The following is a 16,938-nucleotide window of genomic DNA, read 5'->3' on the forward strand; positions in this document are numbered from 1 at the left end:
AGTTGTGAGAAAACCCCGATTGGGGACATGTCTGTAAACGATCGTGAGAAGAAAACAATCAGGAAGTCCTAGTCTTACAAAACGTTTACAACTTTCATCTACCCAGATATGTTTCGATTCGTGGTAATGGAGCAGGCAGTTAGTTGACTGCTAGGTGGGACATCTTGTTGTTCACTTTGATTTTGAAAGGCTAGAATAGGATAGTATGTCAACCGACTTCAGTGACAGCATGGATGTCACTACCTGGACAAGGTGTTGCAACGTGACGACGATCATGTCACTCTTTTTCGTCCACGACCACACCATCATCGACATCAACACAGCTAATGAGTTTCAGGTTAAGGAAGACACTGACCACGTGATAGTGAAAGGAGTTGACAGCATCATCAGCAATGAGGTAGGCAATGCAGCTGTCAGAAAGTTTCTTGACATTTTCTACTTGAATGCACTATATTAAAGACGAGAAATAAAAATCAAATCAACCCATAACCTTAGCTCTGTATACATGCAATACTTATTCATATTTTTCAAAAATCTATATCTCGAAATAAATAATTAAAAAAGTAAAGATATGAAAACTGTCTTGACTAGATTTGAAATATGTTTTCTGCTGTACAGGTAGTGTTTTGGATAGGAGCCATTGCCAATGCTGGGCTGCAACCGCTGCTGTTTATATTGGGTGCCCCAGGCAACATTCTGTGTGCCGCCGTGTTCTATAAACTGGGTTTGAGAGAGAGAATCAACTTGTGTGTCTTTGCTTTAGCTCTCGTGGACCTGGCCACTATCACCTTTACCGTTTTTATCGCTGTAGAGGCGGCTTTAAGAGACTTGCTCGAAGTGGAGTTAAACTTTTTTATTCAGTACTTCATAGGTAACATATTTATATAATTGCTCGACGTCGCATTTCATGTGACCAAGATATCTTAAAATCCTTCCAATACGAATCTTATAAAACACATCTTAGTATCTACTAAATTGTTTTACAAAATATTGCCTCATTGGTAAGCGGTTCATGTAATATACATTATATTTAGATTGGATTTGATAACAAAATAATTAATAAAGACTAAAACTGGTTTTCTTGAACGACCAGTTTTATCAAACAGTGTGTACTTCAACTCCTTCAGGTCCACTTGGCTTCCAGTATGCGTCCATGTTTGTGTCGACAACGATCGCGTGCGAGCGGTGTTTCTGTGTGGTCAGTCCCTTCAAAGCACAGAGGTACATCAAGACCTCCACCACTGCCGTCATCATCACAGTCGTCACTGTCGTCATTGTCGGAGCAATGTGCGCATTCGACGGTCCAACGCAGAAGGCGGTCACCGTCTACGACCCGGTTTCTAACACTACCAAAAGTGTTGTCTACTATACAGAGTAAACATAAAATAAAATTTTATTTTGTAATATTATTTTCATCCATTTCTACAGCTGATGTGCATCAGTTAGTTTTGTTTCTAATTGTTTCACAGTCTTCGTTAGAAATATACGAAGTCTGCACAACACGATATTTTATAAGTAAGCAGAAATGTATAGCTCCTCAACAAAGACGTATCTTCTGAAAAAATGTCTAGCTTTTCTATACTAACATCGGAGAAGGATAAGACGACAAAATGTTTTTTATAGCTTACAAAATTTATTGTATTACACACATGCATGCTGAATTTAATTACAAAACGTAACCATAAGATAGTATCGACATAAAAAAATTCTTTTCTTTACCACAGCTATTACATAAATAACAGGGAAATTATCGATATTTTCGACATCTTCGTCTACTCCATGTTTATTCCACTCGTTGCCATCGTTGTCACTGTCATCACCACCGCCATCACCGCCGTCAAACTCTGTCACGCTGTCACCTGGCGAGACCAGACCACCACCACCGTCAACATCGACACGACGAAAACAAGAACTTCCAGTAAAGAGGTGGCTCTGACCAAGATGCTTATTGCCACTTCCATTCTCTTTATCGTCTGCGTAACACCGATTATCGTTGTTCAGATGACCATGTACTTCGTGAAGGAACTGAACTTTAACGGACGCTATGTTAATTTGAACGATCTGTTGTGGGTTATTATAAGCGTGCTGAGAATGTTGAACTTTTCTCTCAACTTTTATATCTATTACAACATAGGCTCAAAATTCAGAGAAACTCTTAGGGAAATGCTTCGGTTTCGATCCTTTAATAAATATAAAAATAACCTTTCCCAGCAGTCGTTTCTGGTGACAAAGACATTGTGATAGGAATACTAGCAATACCGCAGTAGTTCTCCAGACAACAAGGAGTTAGCCGTCCTTACTGCGCAATCGTCCTTAGTTATTTAAGAGTTGGTGTAAATACGTTTTGAGTTTTAAGTATGTTATATTTGCATTAAAGTTAAAATATATTCTGATGTTTCTATGCGGATTGACAGCTAGACATCTATCGTCCATATGGTTTCAGAGTCGGAAAAAATGTTGGTTATATTCGTGGTGAATGTACTTGATAATACTATGGCGGTCTGATGGCGCAACCGTTAGTGCCTGTCACCAATATATAGGCTGTCCTTGGTTCACATCTCGTCTCTGCCACTCTGTTCGTAGTCTGAATGTGACATCGGTCTGCTTTGCTCTTATTATAGCTTTCCTTTATGACTTGGTGTAAAAAACACACATTTTCTCATTTTTGTACTTATCGACATTCTGAAATAGTTTTCAAGATCTACGAGGCGATTGAAGAAGTAGCTAAAGTGCCATCACCACAACAGTGAAAATCGGGTTTCTTGGTTTCTTATCTCAGCTTTCACATACCTTTTTCTGAATGTGACACATTTCACAGGGCTGTCCCTCTGTGGTTTTCTCACAAGTTTGTTCTGGCTCGGTTTGTCTTTCCTGATCTGACTAGGCTACGTTTCTTTTCGTGGGCTGATGACATATCACAGGGACTTTGGACTCAAGGTTCAAGAGGAATACATTCCTCCCTGAGAGTTCACACCATATGCAAACTGTCAGTTAGGCTTAAACATCTTTGGGTAGCCGGTGCTAGAAAACCCTTTTTAATTCTAATGCTAGACAGGCAAGAGTTATTTTCGCCTTCTTTTGTCAGACTCCCTTTACATTGTCTTGATTCTGGCATACACGTCAAAAACATTCGTCGTTGCCTTCCTCAGTGCCACTAAGCTTTTCTTATGTTCATAAGACAAGAAGATTTTACTTCATTCAGTACGGATCTTAGCCTTAAAATTAACACACAGATCAGCAAATTTAAGATAATTTCAAACAAAGAAACAATTCAAAAGAAATGAACTAAACATAACATGAGGTAAATCGAAGTTCAAAGAAAGAAGAAATAAGCATTTCCTACCTCAGCCCATCTTGATCAAACCTGTTATGTAAAGGATAATTGTTAGACCACATTGAGTTTTCGAAACATATTTGTGAACACACGGTACCACATCTCTGCGAAGTTGAATCCAACAGAGAGTGGATTCTAATGTTCACATACTATATAAAATTGAACATTGGTTTCAAAATAGGAGAGAATCACTAGCCGTCTTTACGTGTCCTCGAGTTGACATAGTATATGGAAAAGATTGATGTATCCCCCAAAATTCAAATCATTAGAACACCGTCTTCCATTATTTGAATGATTGGTTTTCTACTCTTTTTACTTACTGAGGTTTGAAGTAAAAAAGGTACTAAATATGAAGCCTACGCTTGCACAGACCTGTGTATGTAGTTGCTGATATAGTAATCATTAACTTCTTATAGGTCTCGGTGATATACTATTTTCAACATATGAAAGAAAAACCCAATTATATTATGTTCATTATATGCAAATGTCATTCTGAGTCCCAGACACGGTAATACAGGCTCCAGTAAACTGGTAAGATTTGTTAAACAGACATGCTTCATTGAACGCCTTCTGCTTTAAGATGATTTCAAAATTTAGTAAGGAAGAAAATTTTTGGTTAAAAAATAGTGTTGTAAACTGTATCCAGAACAGCCGACCTTTTCTTGCCATTAAAAAGTCTTAGGCGACGAGTATTCATCAACGGTCACAAGTTGTTAGTCAAGGTCTGCGATGTGGTTCTAAAAAAACCATTCATTGAGTAAGAAAACCCTAGAAAAAATCTCTTTAATATTCTTAGGAGAATAAAATTTCATTAGACAATGAAATGATTACAATAACATTGAGCCTCAACATAAAATGTGGACATTAACGTCTCATTCTAGAATCTCCTTGGCTCTCTAACCTTTTAAACAATAGAAAGTGTGAACCTCGTGATTTAAGCCCAATTGTCTTTCGTGAAAACCAGCGACCTTTGAACCCATAACTTTCATCATTCTCCGGGAAAAGTGACTCGGGGTCAACACAGCTTTAAAGCCAAGTTTGGTGTCTAGCCCAGACCGCTCGTACTTCTCCGGCTCGAAGATCTGTATGATGTGTGATGTACATCCAAACGCACGAATTTATGAACAGACTTAACTAAATATATTAAAGAATAATAAATATAGTACATTAATATTACCTTTATTACTATCTAATCGTGTGTTGGATTTATGGTTTCTTGCCATAATTTCGTTATTTTCGTATATCGTAAATCAGACTGGAGAGAAGAGCTGCAACACTTATTTGTTTTCTTAACTTTAATCACATTATGATCCCATTATGCTAGTTTATCACAAAAAATGCAGTGAAGCATGCCCGTTCAAAAGCCAAGCAAATAACGCGAAACACTAAAAACAACAAAATGTAAGCTAATAATTGCTCAATTTTTAGTTAAAACACGAAGAATAATTTTCAATGCACAAGCATGGTATGGAAAAAAGGGTTTGTACTATCTCTCTATTTATAATCAAAATGGAAACTGTTAAAATCAATTTTAACATACATATAAGCATGTAGGTTCTAAAATATTTTATATAATTTTGTTTACATTTTTAATGTAATATACATATTGTTTGTTGAATAAAGTATAGAAATTCTAGGATTTGTTAATTGACTGAACAAAAGCATGTGTGGATGTTTATGAATATCGATGGGTATATGATGTAGGCAATTAGAATAATTCTGATAGGACTCTAAAAAAAATGTACTGTTATTATTAAACTCTCAAATGTGCATGAGTACCACATCCACATTATAAACGATCTCTAATGGGTACCTTCTTATGCATGGTCAGAAAACTAAAACCAAAAATTCTTATATCAAAATTGTTTCAAAAGTTAAATAGCTTAGTGAATCTGCCAAAAATAATATTTTCATTTTTATCTAAACATACGTCAACACCAAGAGGCAACACCTGTATTAGCCTTTCTAAAGCTGAGCACCGTGAATCCCAAAGCGACAAAAGACTGCTTCTACCGACAATGTAGAGTATATTCCAGAAGCCAAGTGCTAGAGACGAGGAGGCACAAGAAAAATAAAATAGGCTCGGCAAATTGCAAACATAACCCGAGGAATTGCCGAGGGATGAAAAGTACTTTCCTTCATCGGTTGCGAGGACGGCTGTCGGCTACGGAAAATACTCCAAATGTACTGACGAGATACGATATTTAAAGGTAAATAGACGGCAACATATAGAAATAAATGTTTGTACATTCGCACATCATAATAGGTCTCTATATACTCTTGTGGACTGTTAACAAACGAGACAGCTACAGGAACTGAGTTTTTTTTAACTGGTTGATGTGATTGATTTCACTTTGGGTAGTTCACAGCAGCTGAACACAAAACAGCAAAAAAAAAAAAAAAAAAAACCAAATAAAAAACTAATTTTTCCAAGAAAAATATTCTAACTTAAAGTTCCGACATTTCCATTTTCTTGTACATGCAAATAAATGTCGCCGTCTTTCCTGTATCCTTACCGAAAACGCAAATATCTACATAATTACGCATACGTTGCACATATATATACGGCACTTAAATATAAAATTATTTTAAATATTTATCTCAAGTAATTAGTGCACACACACAAACTAGAGAAATAGAGCCAGGTTTAAAAAATGCTACAAGTAAACAATTTGCTGTTATTTTATAAGTAGAATTTTCTGAAACAATCAAGCTAAAAAATACAGCATTACAATCAACTGAGACATCAGAAAATGAAATTCTGCTTTAATCGTTTACCTTTATGAGTTGGGAAAATAAAGGCTGCGATATAAAATCTCCCTCTTGTACCCTATAAGAGATTGGATATTCTCAGTCTTGCACTGGAAAGTTGTGGTGAAATAATCAGGTAAAAAAACTACAGTAGAAGAACGCCTGTCTGCAACAGTCTAAGAAAAACTATGATTTGGGACAACTTTGTAAGCAATCATGAGAGGAGAACAATAAGCTAGTCTCAAAACCTTTAACAACTTTTGCCCAAAGATGTTTCACTTGATGGCAATGGAATAGACATGGTTAGCAGACTGTTAGGTGGAACACTTCTTGCTTAGAGTTGGTTCATTTATAAAGTAATTACACGCCTGCAAGCATTAAGGACTCACGTGAACGAAGTGCACATACCTACATTTGGACAAGAAACGTTGGCTTTCTCTTGGTGTAAACAGACAGGTAAGTGGCGCGATGTTTGTCTATAAACGGTCATCTAACATTAATGACATTTTTGAGAAACAGTGTCTCTCATACATTAAAATTAACAATGAAAATAGAAACACTAGGTTCCTTTGGGTCATCTGAAATATTGGAATAAAAAGGAATGAAAAGGCTGATAAACTAGCTAGACGCTGTTAACAAACAGTTTTAAAGTCACTAATGTAAAGAAAATTTCCATTGCTATTTAACCAGCAGAGACAGGAACAGAAATAAAATCAATCATACAAATAAGGTGGCAAGAAAATACTGAGGTGAATGTAAAGGAACCAGTAGACTGCTTGATGAACAGCCTTTGAATTTTTTCAAATAAAGTAGGTCTCGCCAATCCAAAATTGCTAGAATGAGACTTATCGAAGAATACTTAATATGAAGATCCTCGTTCATGTATTGGTGGTGACTGACAGCGCCTCACAAGTGCTGTTACAATACAGTGTAAACGTACAACTCAGACAGGTCTCAGACAAATATAGACTGGCGTTTATTTTGTAATACCTACCTCAACCTGCTAAAAATTTTGAATGTCCAAAGTTGCCACTGCTGATGCACAGATCTAACATGTCAGCTATGACAAGATGGCGCTGACGTGACAGTAGAAATAAAACCGTGTAGACAAGAAGAAAAATGCCGCAGGAACAAACTTAAATCCAGGAATATAAGAAAATTGCGTTATAGATGCATAGATGTATATTGTACACAAAGCTTGGCTCAGATTGACAGAAAAAGACCAAAAGCGACGGAGAGCTAACCCCCTCTAGCCAGTTAGGCTAAGGGACATCACTCTGATTATTACACTGTCATTAGCAGTTACGATCATCCTTACTTCCCTTGTATTACTTCACCGACCGTGCTTTTTATTATGGACTTTGGACATATTGATGCTACACAACGTGCTGGTGGCGTGAAATTTCTGTCAAAAAGAGTCTTGGTTTGTTGTTGAAAGGGTAAAAAATCAACAATCCATAATCTGCTGATCAAATACGAAAAGAAATAATTCAGCGTGTAGCATGACTGTTTCCACCTATTAACATGTATTTACACATTTTACACCACCACTTTAGTTAGTCACATGGATGGCAGAAGAACTGTGCTACAACAAAGCTCATGTTAATTCCAACCTTCCCTGGTAAAAGAAAGATCAAATTGAAACAGTGAACCACTTCCGTTCTCTGATATCTACAAAAAATATAAACTATTAAACCGTTAAGACATTTTTACACAACCTTTGACTAAAATTCGACAATATTTTAAGCGATTTGTCTGACTTTCTGTAAAATGGTGTGTGTTTGTTTTGGTCTCACGAATACAGAGTTGGATGGTATGTAAATTGACTTCAAGCGGCACCATGGAGATGACTACATGGACAAACTATTGCAATGTGATAACAGAACCTCTCATTCACGACCATATTATAGTCGACTTGAAGACAGCGACTGGGTCACAGGTTAAGGAAGACACTGAAAAAATGTTGGTGAAAGCTGTTGATAATATCATCAGCAATGAGGTAGGCAATACATTTGTCACAAATTTATTCACTTTTTCTACTTTAACGAATATAATAGAATAAAAATAAAATTCTAACTATAAATCTCAGCATTGGAGATACTCCAAATTTATCTCAGTTTACTATCAATAATGATGATATTAATAAATAAAAAGCAAATTTGCATAAACTTACAGGCTAAACTTAAGATATAATAGTATAAAATATAATATGTTCCTTGGGATGTAGCTTATGCCTTATGGGATTACTGAGGTAAAACGGTCTTATTATTTCTGTTGTACAGGTATACCTTTGGATAGTAGGTGTTATACATGGTGGACTGGAACCGCTGCTGTTTATATTCGGCTTTCCAGGCAACGTATTGTGCGCCGCCGTGTTCTATAAACTGGGTTTGAGAGAGAGAATCAACTTGTGTGTCTTTGCTTTAGCACTGACGGACCTGGTGACCATCACCCTTGCCTTTTTGTCGGTGTGGAGAAGGTTTTAAGAGAGTTACTCGGAGTGGAGTTAAACTTTTTTATTCAGTACTTTGTAGGTAAGTCTATCGACCTGTACATGCTTGTTAGTAGTCGTTACAATTTAGAACTCTAACTTAACACGTTTAAGCATCCACTAAATTTCTGTAAAAAATATTGCCTCAGAGATAAACTCTATATTTATATTGAATCTAATGTTCATCTAAACTCAGTAACTAGAGCTATTACAATGATACGAAAATGGTCTTGAATGACCATTGCCATCAAACTTCAACATTTTCAGGTCCTTCTGGTTTCCTGTGGTCGTCCATCTTTGTGTCGACAAAATCGCGTGCGAGCGGTGTTTCTGTGTGGTCAGTCCCTTCAAAGCACAGAGGTACATCAAGACCTCCACCACGGCCGTTGTCATCACAGTCGCCACTGTCGTCCTTGTCGGAGGAATGTGCGCCATCGCTGGTCCAAAGCACAAGGCGGTCACTGTCTACGATCTGGCCACTAACACCACCAGAAGTGTATTCTACGTCACAAGGTGGGAGGAAAAATCGACTTTCATTTGGCAATGCATTTTTCCGTTTGGTATCAAATAGTTTTTTTTCACTTCTACATGTCGCAGCTTTTATCTAGTTACCTTCTGGATGAAGTCTTTTTATGAGGTATACACAACGGTAACAAAGTCACAACGTTAATTCACTAGTAGACAAGAATGTAAGATCTACAACGACTTGTCTTTCCTGGATGTGTTCAGTGTTCCTCTACTAACATCTGAGAAAGAGAAGGTGGTGACCAATTTAAATCCTTAACTAGGAAGAAATCACGAACGTTTCTTTCAGTAGCCACTCTTGCTCGTGCAGACCAATTGACCTCTGGCCATATCATCGAGAAAAATATTAGCGGTGTTGATAGCTAGATAAATTAAAATAATATAAATAATTCATGCAATCCTAAGACTATTGCTAACATACCTGTTCGTCAGCAACACGTGGGAGGTCTAGATGTGAGACGTAGGATAAAGTTTCATTATAGAACGTGACGATACATTAATATCTACATAAGGATTCTTCTTTCCTCAACAGTTATTACCTGAACAACAAGGAAATTATCGACATTTTCGACATATTCGTCTACTCCATGTTGTTTCCACTCATTGCCATCGTTGTAACTGTCATCACCACTGCCATCACCGCCGTCAAACTGCGTCACGCTGTCACCTGGCGAGACCAGACCACCACCACCACCACCGTCAACAACGACACGACGAAAACAAGACCTTCCGGTAAAGAGGTGGCTCTGACCAAGATGCTTATCGCTACTTCCATTCTTTTTATCGTCTGTATGACACCGGGGGTCACAGTTCAAATGGCTATGTATTTAGTGAATGAGCTGAACGTAAACAAACGCTATGCTAATCTCACACTTGTTTTGTGGAACATTATTCACTATCTACGAATAGTGAACTGTTCTCTTAACTTTTATGTTTATTACAAAATAGGCTCGAAATTCAGAGAAACTCTCCGAGATATGTTGCAGTTTTGTTTCTCCGATACATTAGAAAGGTAATCTTTGCCGTTGAAACGCTTTTTGCTTTCAGAAGAATACCAGAAATATCGTTATCTTGATGTTTGATTATTCTTGCAGATTTTATTTTAGCGGCTTATAATAAAAATATTACTAGAATTGTCAGCACTGAGTCAGACATTTTGTCACATGAATAATGTTCCAGAGTTGAATGTATAGTGTCATTCATCTCGCAAATCTTTTGTTTTTGAAGAGTTTTATTACATAAGATTTCCCCTAACCAAATTACAATGTCATGATTACAGTTAAATTTATATGGTGGGATAGGTCATCGAGAAATTGTAGAATTTAACACACGTTTGTGCAAAACAAATAGAAAGAAACTGTTGCCTTCAATATCTGACTTAGCTATACCATTTGGTATCCAAGTCAAATCGCGTGAGGACGTCTTTCACACCGCACGAGGAGACTAGAGCAATCAGCTGACTCACGGTGTTTGTCTAAATTATCCCACGGTTAGAAATGCGAGAACTAGATGGCGCGACTGTTTGTACACAAATTAGAAAAAAGTATTGACGAGAAGTTGAATATAGTCTTAGGCTCCTATAATTTTCGTTTTAAATACCTGGCTCTGCAATGACCAATAATGAGTAATAAAGAGATTTGTTAGCAATTTCATACTTCTCATAGACATTCAAGTGGAACAAGAAATCATGCACTGTTTCAGTTTTTGGACTAAATTCTTCCATTAAATATTCATTGACATACTTGTTGGGCACATTTTTTTGTTGCTGTCAAGCTTTAGCGCAAAATTGAAAAGTAACGCTTTTATTCAACTTCAATAATTGCTTGTATCTAATAAGCAGTTTATGGGTATAGTTCTCATGTTATGTTTTTCTGCCGCAAAATGCTGAGAGAAGAGTTTCATGAATGTTGGCATTCCTACTCTCATTGAAATATAAGATTGCAATGAATTTCAGAGAATGGGTTAAGAATGTGATCTTGAAAGATCAACATGAACGGTTTGCGTTTTTTTGTTTCCAAATATCAGTAGATATAGGCAATATGAACATAACCTATCAATTTAAGCCTCTAACCATCGGTTAATTAATTATTCGCTATCAAAGTACAGTGGAACCTCGGTTAACGAACTTAATCCGTTCTGGAAAGCTGTTCGTTAACCGAAATGTTCGTTATCCGAAACAATTTTTTCCATAAGAAATAAAGGAAATAGATTTAATTGGTTCCTGTTGACTCGCTATTTGAAAGTTACAGGCTGTATATATATAGGTATTTGTTTTAATGAGAACAGTTATAATGCAATATAAATGGAGTTAAATAAACATAAAAACATTAACGAAAGCATTTAAACAGAAAACTTGCCGTTTTGACGGCGTGGTTGGAAACAGGTGTGGGGAGGAAGGGGTGGAATTACTGCTTTGAATCCACCTCTATGAGCACACGTGACATTATAAAATCGGGGAGACTTCCCTTTTCTGTAGCTTTGAGGTTGAAGAAAAAACTTGTCCAGTGTCTGCTTCTGCCTTTTTTTGTAAAACTCTTCGGTAAGACGACATCACATATCCGACAGACGCATGCCACCTTCATACTTTGAAATCATTTCCTTTTCAATTCATTTGTTGGCCGCGTCCTTGTCAACTACTATTAATTGCTCTTAATCTTCTTTGGAGCCATGATTGAGGATTATCTTATTAAATAAAGCACAACAATCACTAAATAAGAAGGATGCGCACAGGTAAGGAACGACTGATCGTAACTGTGTCTCGAGCGCGAATGATTACAGTCACGTGTGGTTCACGTGGCTGTTCGTTATCCGAAATTTTGTTCGCTATCGGAGACAAATTTTAACGAAATTTTGTTCGTTATCCGAAATTTGTTCGCTATCGAGACAATTTTTAGCGAAATTTTTGTTCGTTAACCGAAAAATTCGCTATCCGAGGCGTTCGCTAACCGAGGTTCCACTGTATGCTATTCGAACCTGCGATCAACGCGTGCCGCTCAAATTGTACTACGTCACGCTAATAGTGTACTACGTCACGCTAATAGTGTAGTACGTTACTCTAATAGTGTAGTACGTGACGTTTGTGCACCATTAACAACATTGCCAACAGTCAACACCAATCACCGAGATAGTTCGGGTTATTTAGATGTTGAAAGTCTGTATTTCGTGTGCTAAAGTAAAAGTTTTTTTTCAGAACCACGAATACTCCGAACTGTGGCTACTTCTCTCTCTGATTTTTGTTCACAGCAGGCAATGTTGTGACTGGTGCACTAACGTGACGTAGCACACTATGTATAGTTGATTGTAGGCAATGTTGTGACTGTCACGTTGTACACTCTAATCAGCTCTCGTTGATTGCAGTGAGAATTGTAGTGTATAATTAATTAACGGAAGGGCTTTGGAGATTGGAATTTACGGGTTAGGTTTCTTTCGCCTATATCTACTGATATCTGAAAAAAAGCAAACCGTTTATGTTGGTCCTTAATTTAGTACTGGAGTGTGTTATGCTCAATCTATATAACATGTTATTACTATTAATGTGAAATTTCAGTAAGAGGACCTACCATTAGAAATGTGTTTAATTTATATTTAATTATACGTTTATCGCTTTTGCAAGAATAAGAGAGGAAAGTAGGACAAACGAAACAAATTTTGGAATTCTGGGAAATTGAACTGTATTTTACATAAGTTTGTAATGTTATTTCGAACATGTTTAGATAAAGTATTTCAGATAATAGTGTGCTTGGGAGAAATAAACCTAGTTACACTGTTTTGGAGAACTTCTACGTGTTTTAAAATTTAATTTCACTGTGTAAAGTACAAGGATATGCAGGAGGATCTTTTACAGCTATGGGCAACTTTATTGTCCTTAGTGTTTATAGGCAACTGCTTTTTTAGCCGGGTAGGTGACAGAGGATTAACAAAGAAATGTATAAATAACAAAAAAATGTGTAGACATTGAGTCTAAGTTCTTGTTTTTTTGATAGATGTTCTCTTAAAAGACTATTTTACCGGAATGAGAATATAATCAAGAAAACTAAGCTGTAGTGATGGATTCAAGTAGAAGTAGAGACTGAGGTAATCTAACAAAGAAACTTAGTTTCCAGCTATACTTACGATATAAACTTTTATCTATTTATTGCCTACGTTTATTATGATGTTATTTGGACACGTGTACACAAGTCACAGGTTCATTAAAGAATTTAGTTATTCGAACATAAACTGATAAGTAACAATTATTGTAAAAATATTTAAGCAGTCTGTTTTTCGGTGATTGGAATTTAACGAACATCACACCTGCCGGCTCTTATTCCAGCATTTGACCTTTTCTTGCCATCTAAAGCTTCTGCGTGATTGGAATTCATCCACAGTCTCAGTCTGCATCTTGAGAAGTGCTATATGGTTCTGTTGCCAGGAGAGGCAGGAGAATGAGCGAGAACATTCTCAATCATGCCAAGAAAATCAGACGAAACACCCAAAACCACAAAATATAAAAGTGTAATTTGAGTGTGCTTACATTTTAATATCAACATGAAAAAATAGTTTTTAAAAAAGAAGGATGGTAATGACAACTGAGTTTATACTATATGCTATTTAAACAAAGAAAGCAAAACGTTTTCATCCTTATACCCTACTGGTCAGTATGTTTGTTTTAAAATAATTAGTATAAATATGTTTATATTTTTAAAAGCTATGATTGACGAATGTAATAAAGATCTTCCCTGTAGAATATACTGAAAATATCTACTTTTAAAAGACTAAGAAAAGCATGTGTGGCTGCTTATGAATGTCACTGGGTATAAATATGGCTAGGCAATGACAGATGACTGCACATTATGTGTTCACCTAATGAAGCTATTACATGAACATGACTACTACAAGAACACTCAATATTATCACTAAAAGTAACCTGCAATCGCAGCTCAGAAAACTCAAACCAATGTCCAGTTCATGTTGCACACGCTCAGCAAGTCAGGTACTTAGCCAAGGTACTATCACGGATACCTCGAGTCACTTGTTTTTATTATTTGAGTGTCAACATGAAGTTAGTGTAACTAATCAGAGGCTAATTACAAGCAGATTCTACGGTTACAATACTGTGCCTTTCAGTAAACTGTGTTTATTTAGTAGAAGAGAAGCCGTCACTTTAAGTTGATAATTTTTCAGAATATGAGCGATCTTTTTGAACAGAAAATCTGCAGCGAAAAAAGCTTTTAACTTATGAAAACAATATTTGTTTCTCTCACTACCTTTTCATGTCCTCTCAGTCATGAACATGTTTGTTTACTCCGAGTAACTTCAAGTCACTTTCGCTCACACCAGACCTTCAGAGTTAAAGAAAATTTTAGTTGAGAATTGTTGTGAGACAATGACGCAGACGCCAACGCCAACGCCAACAGGCAACGACTACATTGAGCTCGTGTAAGTGAAACCCAAAAGCGACAAAACAAAATCTTTGCTCCTATCGATAGTGAAGATGATTATTTCAAAATAGAAATACCAAAGAGTAGAGGAGGACTGGAAGAACTAATGTAGGCGGGGCCATCAGACGAAAACCAAATCAAATCAAATTTATGTTTCAGAAGATAAAAATCTTAACAAAACAGTGAATCTGCCAAAAATAATATTTTCATTTTTATCTAAACATACGTCAACACCAAGAGACAACACCTGTATTGGCCTTTTTAAAGCTGAGCACTGTGACCCCTAAAGCGACAAAAGACTGCTTCTACCGACAATGTAGAGTATATTCTAGAAGCCAAGAGCTAGAGACGAGGAGGCACAAGAAAAATATAATAGGCGGGGAGGAGTGGCGGCAAACAAATACCCAACCCAAGGAATGGCAGAGAGATGAAAAGTTCTTTCCTTCATGGGTTGCGAGGACGGCTGTCGACTACAGAAATCACCCCAAATGTACTGACGAGATACGATATTAGAAGGTAAATAGACGGCAACATATAGAAACAAATGTTTGTACATTCGCACATCGTAATAGGTCTCCATATACTCTTGTGGACTGTTAACAAACGAGACACAGCTACAGGAACTGAGGTTTTTTTTTAACTGGTAGATGTGATTGATTTCACTTTCGGTAGTTCACAGCAGCTGAACACAAAACAGCAAAAAAAAACCTGTAATTTTTCCAAGAAAAATATTAGAACTTAAAGTTCCGACATTTCCTTTTTCTTGTAAATACAAATGAATGTCTCTGTCTTTCCTGTATCCTTCCCGCTAACTCAAATATCTACATAATTACGCATACGTTGCACATATATATATACTGCACTTAAATATCAAATTATTTTAAATATTTATCACAAGTAATTAGTGCAGACACATAAACTAGAGAAATAGAGCCAGGTTTTAAAAATGCTACAAGTAAACAATTTGCTGTCATTTGTAAGGAGAATTTTCTGGAATAATTAAGCTATTAAAATACAGCATTACAATCAACTGAGACATCACAAAATGAAATTCTGCTTTAATCGTTTACCTTTATGAGTTGGGAAAATAAACGCTGCGATATAAAATCTCCCTCTCGTACCCTACAAGAGATTGGATATTCTCAGTCTTGCACTTGAACGTTGTGGTGAAATAATCAGGTAAAAAACTACAGTAGAAGAACGCCTGTCGGCAACAGTCTAAGAAAAACTATGATTTGGGACAACTTTGTAAGCAATCATGAGAGAACAATAAGCTAGTCTCAAAAACTTTAACAACTTTTGCCCAAAGATGTTTCACTTGATGGTATGGAATAGACATGGTTAGCAGACTGTTAGGTGGAACACTTCTTGCTGAGAGTTGGTTCATTTATAAAAGTAATTACACGTCTGCAGGCATTAACGACTCACGTGAACGAAGTGCACATACCTACATCTGGACAAGAAAAGCTGGCTTTCTCTCGGTGTAAACAGACAGGTGAGTGGCGCGATGTTTGTCTATAAACGGTCATCAAACATTTATGACATTTTTGAGAGACAGTGTCTTTCATGCAGTAAAATTAACAATGAAAATGGAAACATTAGGTTCCTTTGGGTAATCTGAAATATTGGAATAAAAAGGAATGAAAAGGCTGATAAACTAGCTAGACACTGTTAACAGTTTCAAAGTCACTAATGTAAACGAAATTTCCTTTGCTATTTAACCAGCAGAGAGAGGAACAGAAATAAAATCAATCATACAAATAAGGTGGCAAGAAAATACTGAGGTAAATGTAAAGGAACCAGTAGATTGCTACATGAGCAGCCTTTGAATTTTTTCAAATAAAGTAGGTCTCATCAATCCAAAATTGCTAGAATGAGACTCCTTCATGTATATGTGCTGACTGACAGCGCCTCACAAGTGCTGTTACAATACAGTGAAAACGTACAACTTAGACAGGTCTCAGACAAATATAGACTGGCATTTATTTTGTAATACCTACCTCAACCTGCTAAAATTTTGAAAGTCCGAAGTTTCCACTGATGATGCACAGATCTAACATGTCAGCTATGACAAGATGGCGCTGACGTGACAGTAGAAATAAAACGGTGAAGACAAGAAGAAAGTTGCCGCAGGCACAAACTTAAATCCAGGAATATATGAAATTGCGTTAGAGATGCATAGATGTATATTGTACACAAAGCTTGACTCAGACTGACAGTAAAGACCAAAAGCGACGGAGACCTCATCCCCTTTAGCCACTAAGGGACATCACTCTCATTATTACACTGTCATTAGTAGTTACTATCATCCTTACTTCCCTTGTGTTCCTTCGACCGTGTTTTTAATATTGGACATATTGATGCTGCATAAAGTGCTGGTGGCGTGAAATTTCTGTGAAAAAGAGTCTTGGTTTGTT

General features: G+C 36.6%; 1 protein-coding gene across 1 annotated transcript; it reads left to right on the forward strand.

The window, feature by feature from the left end:
- LOC112570395 (probable G-protein coupled receptor frpr-1) lies at positions 1-2,470 on the forward strand. The gene is made up of 4 exons (XM_025248811.1): positions 1-397; positions 619-871; positions 1,128-1,374; positions 1,725-2,470. The coding sequence occupies exons 1-4, from the start codon at positions 206-208 to the stop codon at positions 2,239-2,241; spliced, it is 1,209 nt and encodes a 402-aa protein (XP_025104596.1). The 5' UTR covers positions 1-205; the 3' UTR covers positions 2,242-2,470.
- Positions 2,471-16,938: the final 14,468 nt, after the last annotated feature.

The sequence above is a fragment of the Pomacea canaliculata genome, linkage group LG8 (genome assembly GCF_003073045.1).
Source record: "Pomacea canaliculata isolate SZHN2017 linkage group LG8, ASM307304v1, whole genome shotgun sequence".
NCBI classification, from domain to species: domain Eukaryota; kingdom Metazoa; phylum Mollusca; class Gastropoda; order Architaenioglossa; family Ampullariidae; genus Pomacea; species Pomacea canaliculata.

Excerpts from the sequence above, each read along its gene's own strand:
- LOC112570395 (XM_025248811.1), top strand. The coding sequence starts at position 206 with ATGTCAACCGACTTCAGTGACAGCATGGATGTCACTACCTGGACAAGG. Across the intron at positions 398-618 it reads ACAGCATCATCAGCAATGAG|GTAGTGTTTTGGATAGGAGC; the intron begins GTAGGCAATGCA and ends TCTGCTGTACAG. Across the intron at positions 872-1,127 it reads TTTTATTCAGTACTTCATAG|GTCCACTTGGCTTCCAGTAT; the intron begins GTAACATATTTA and ends CAACTCCTTCAG.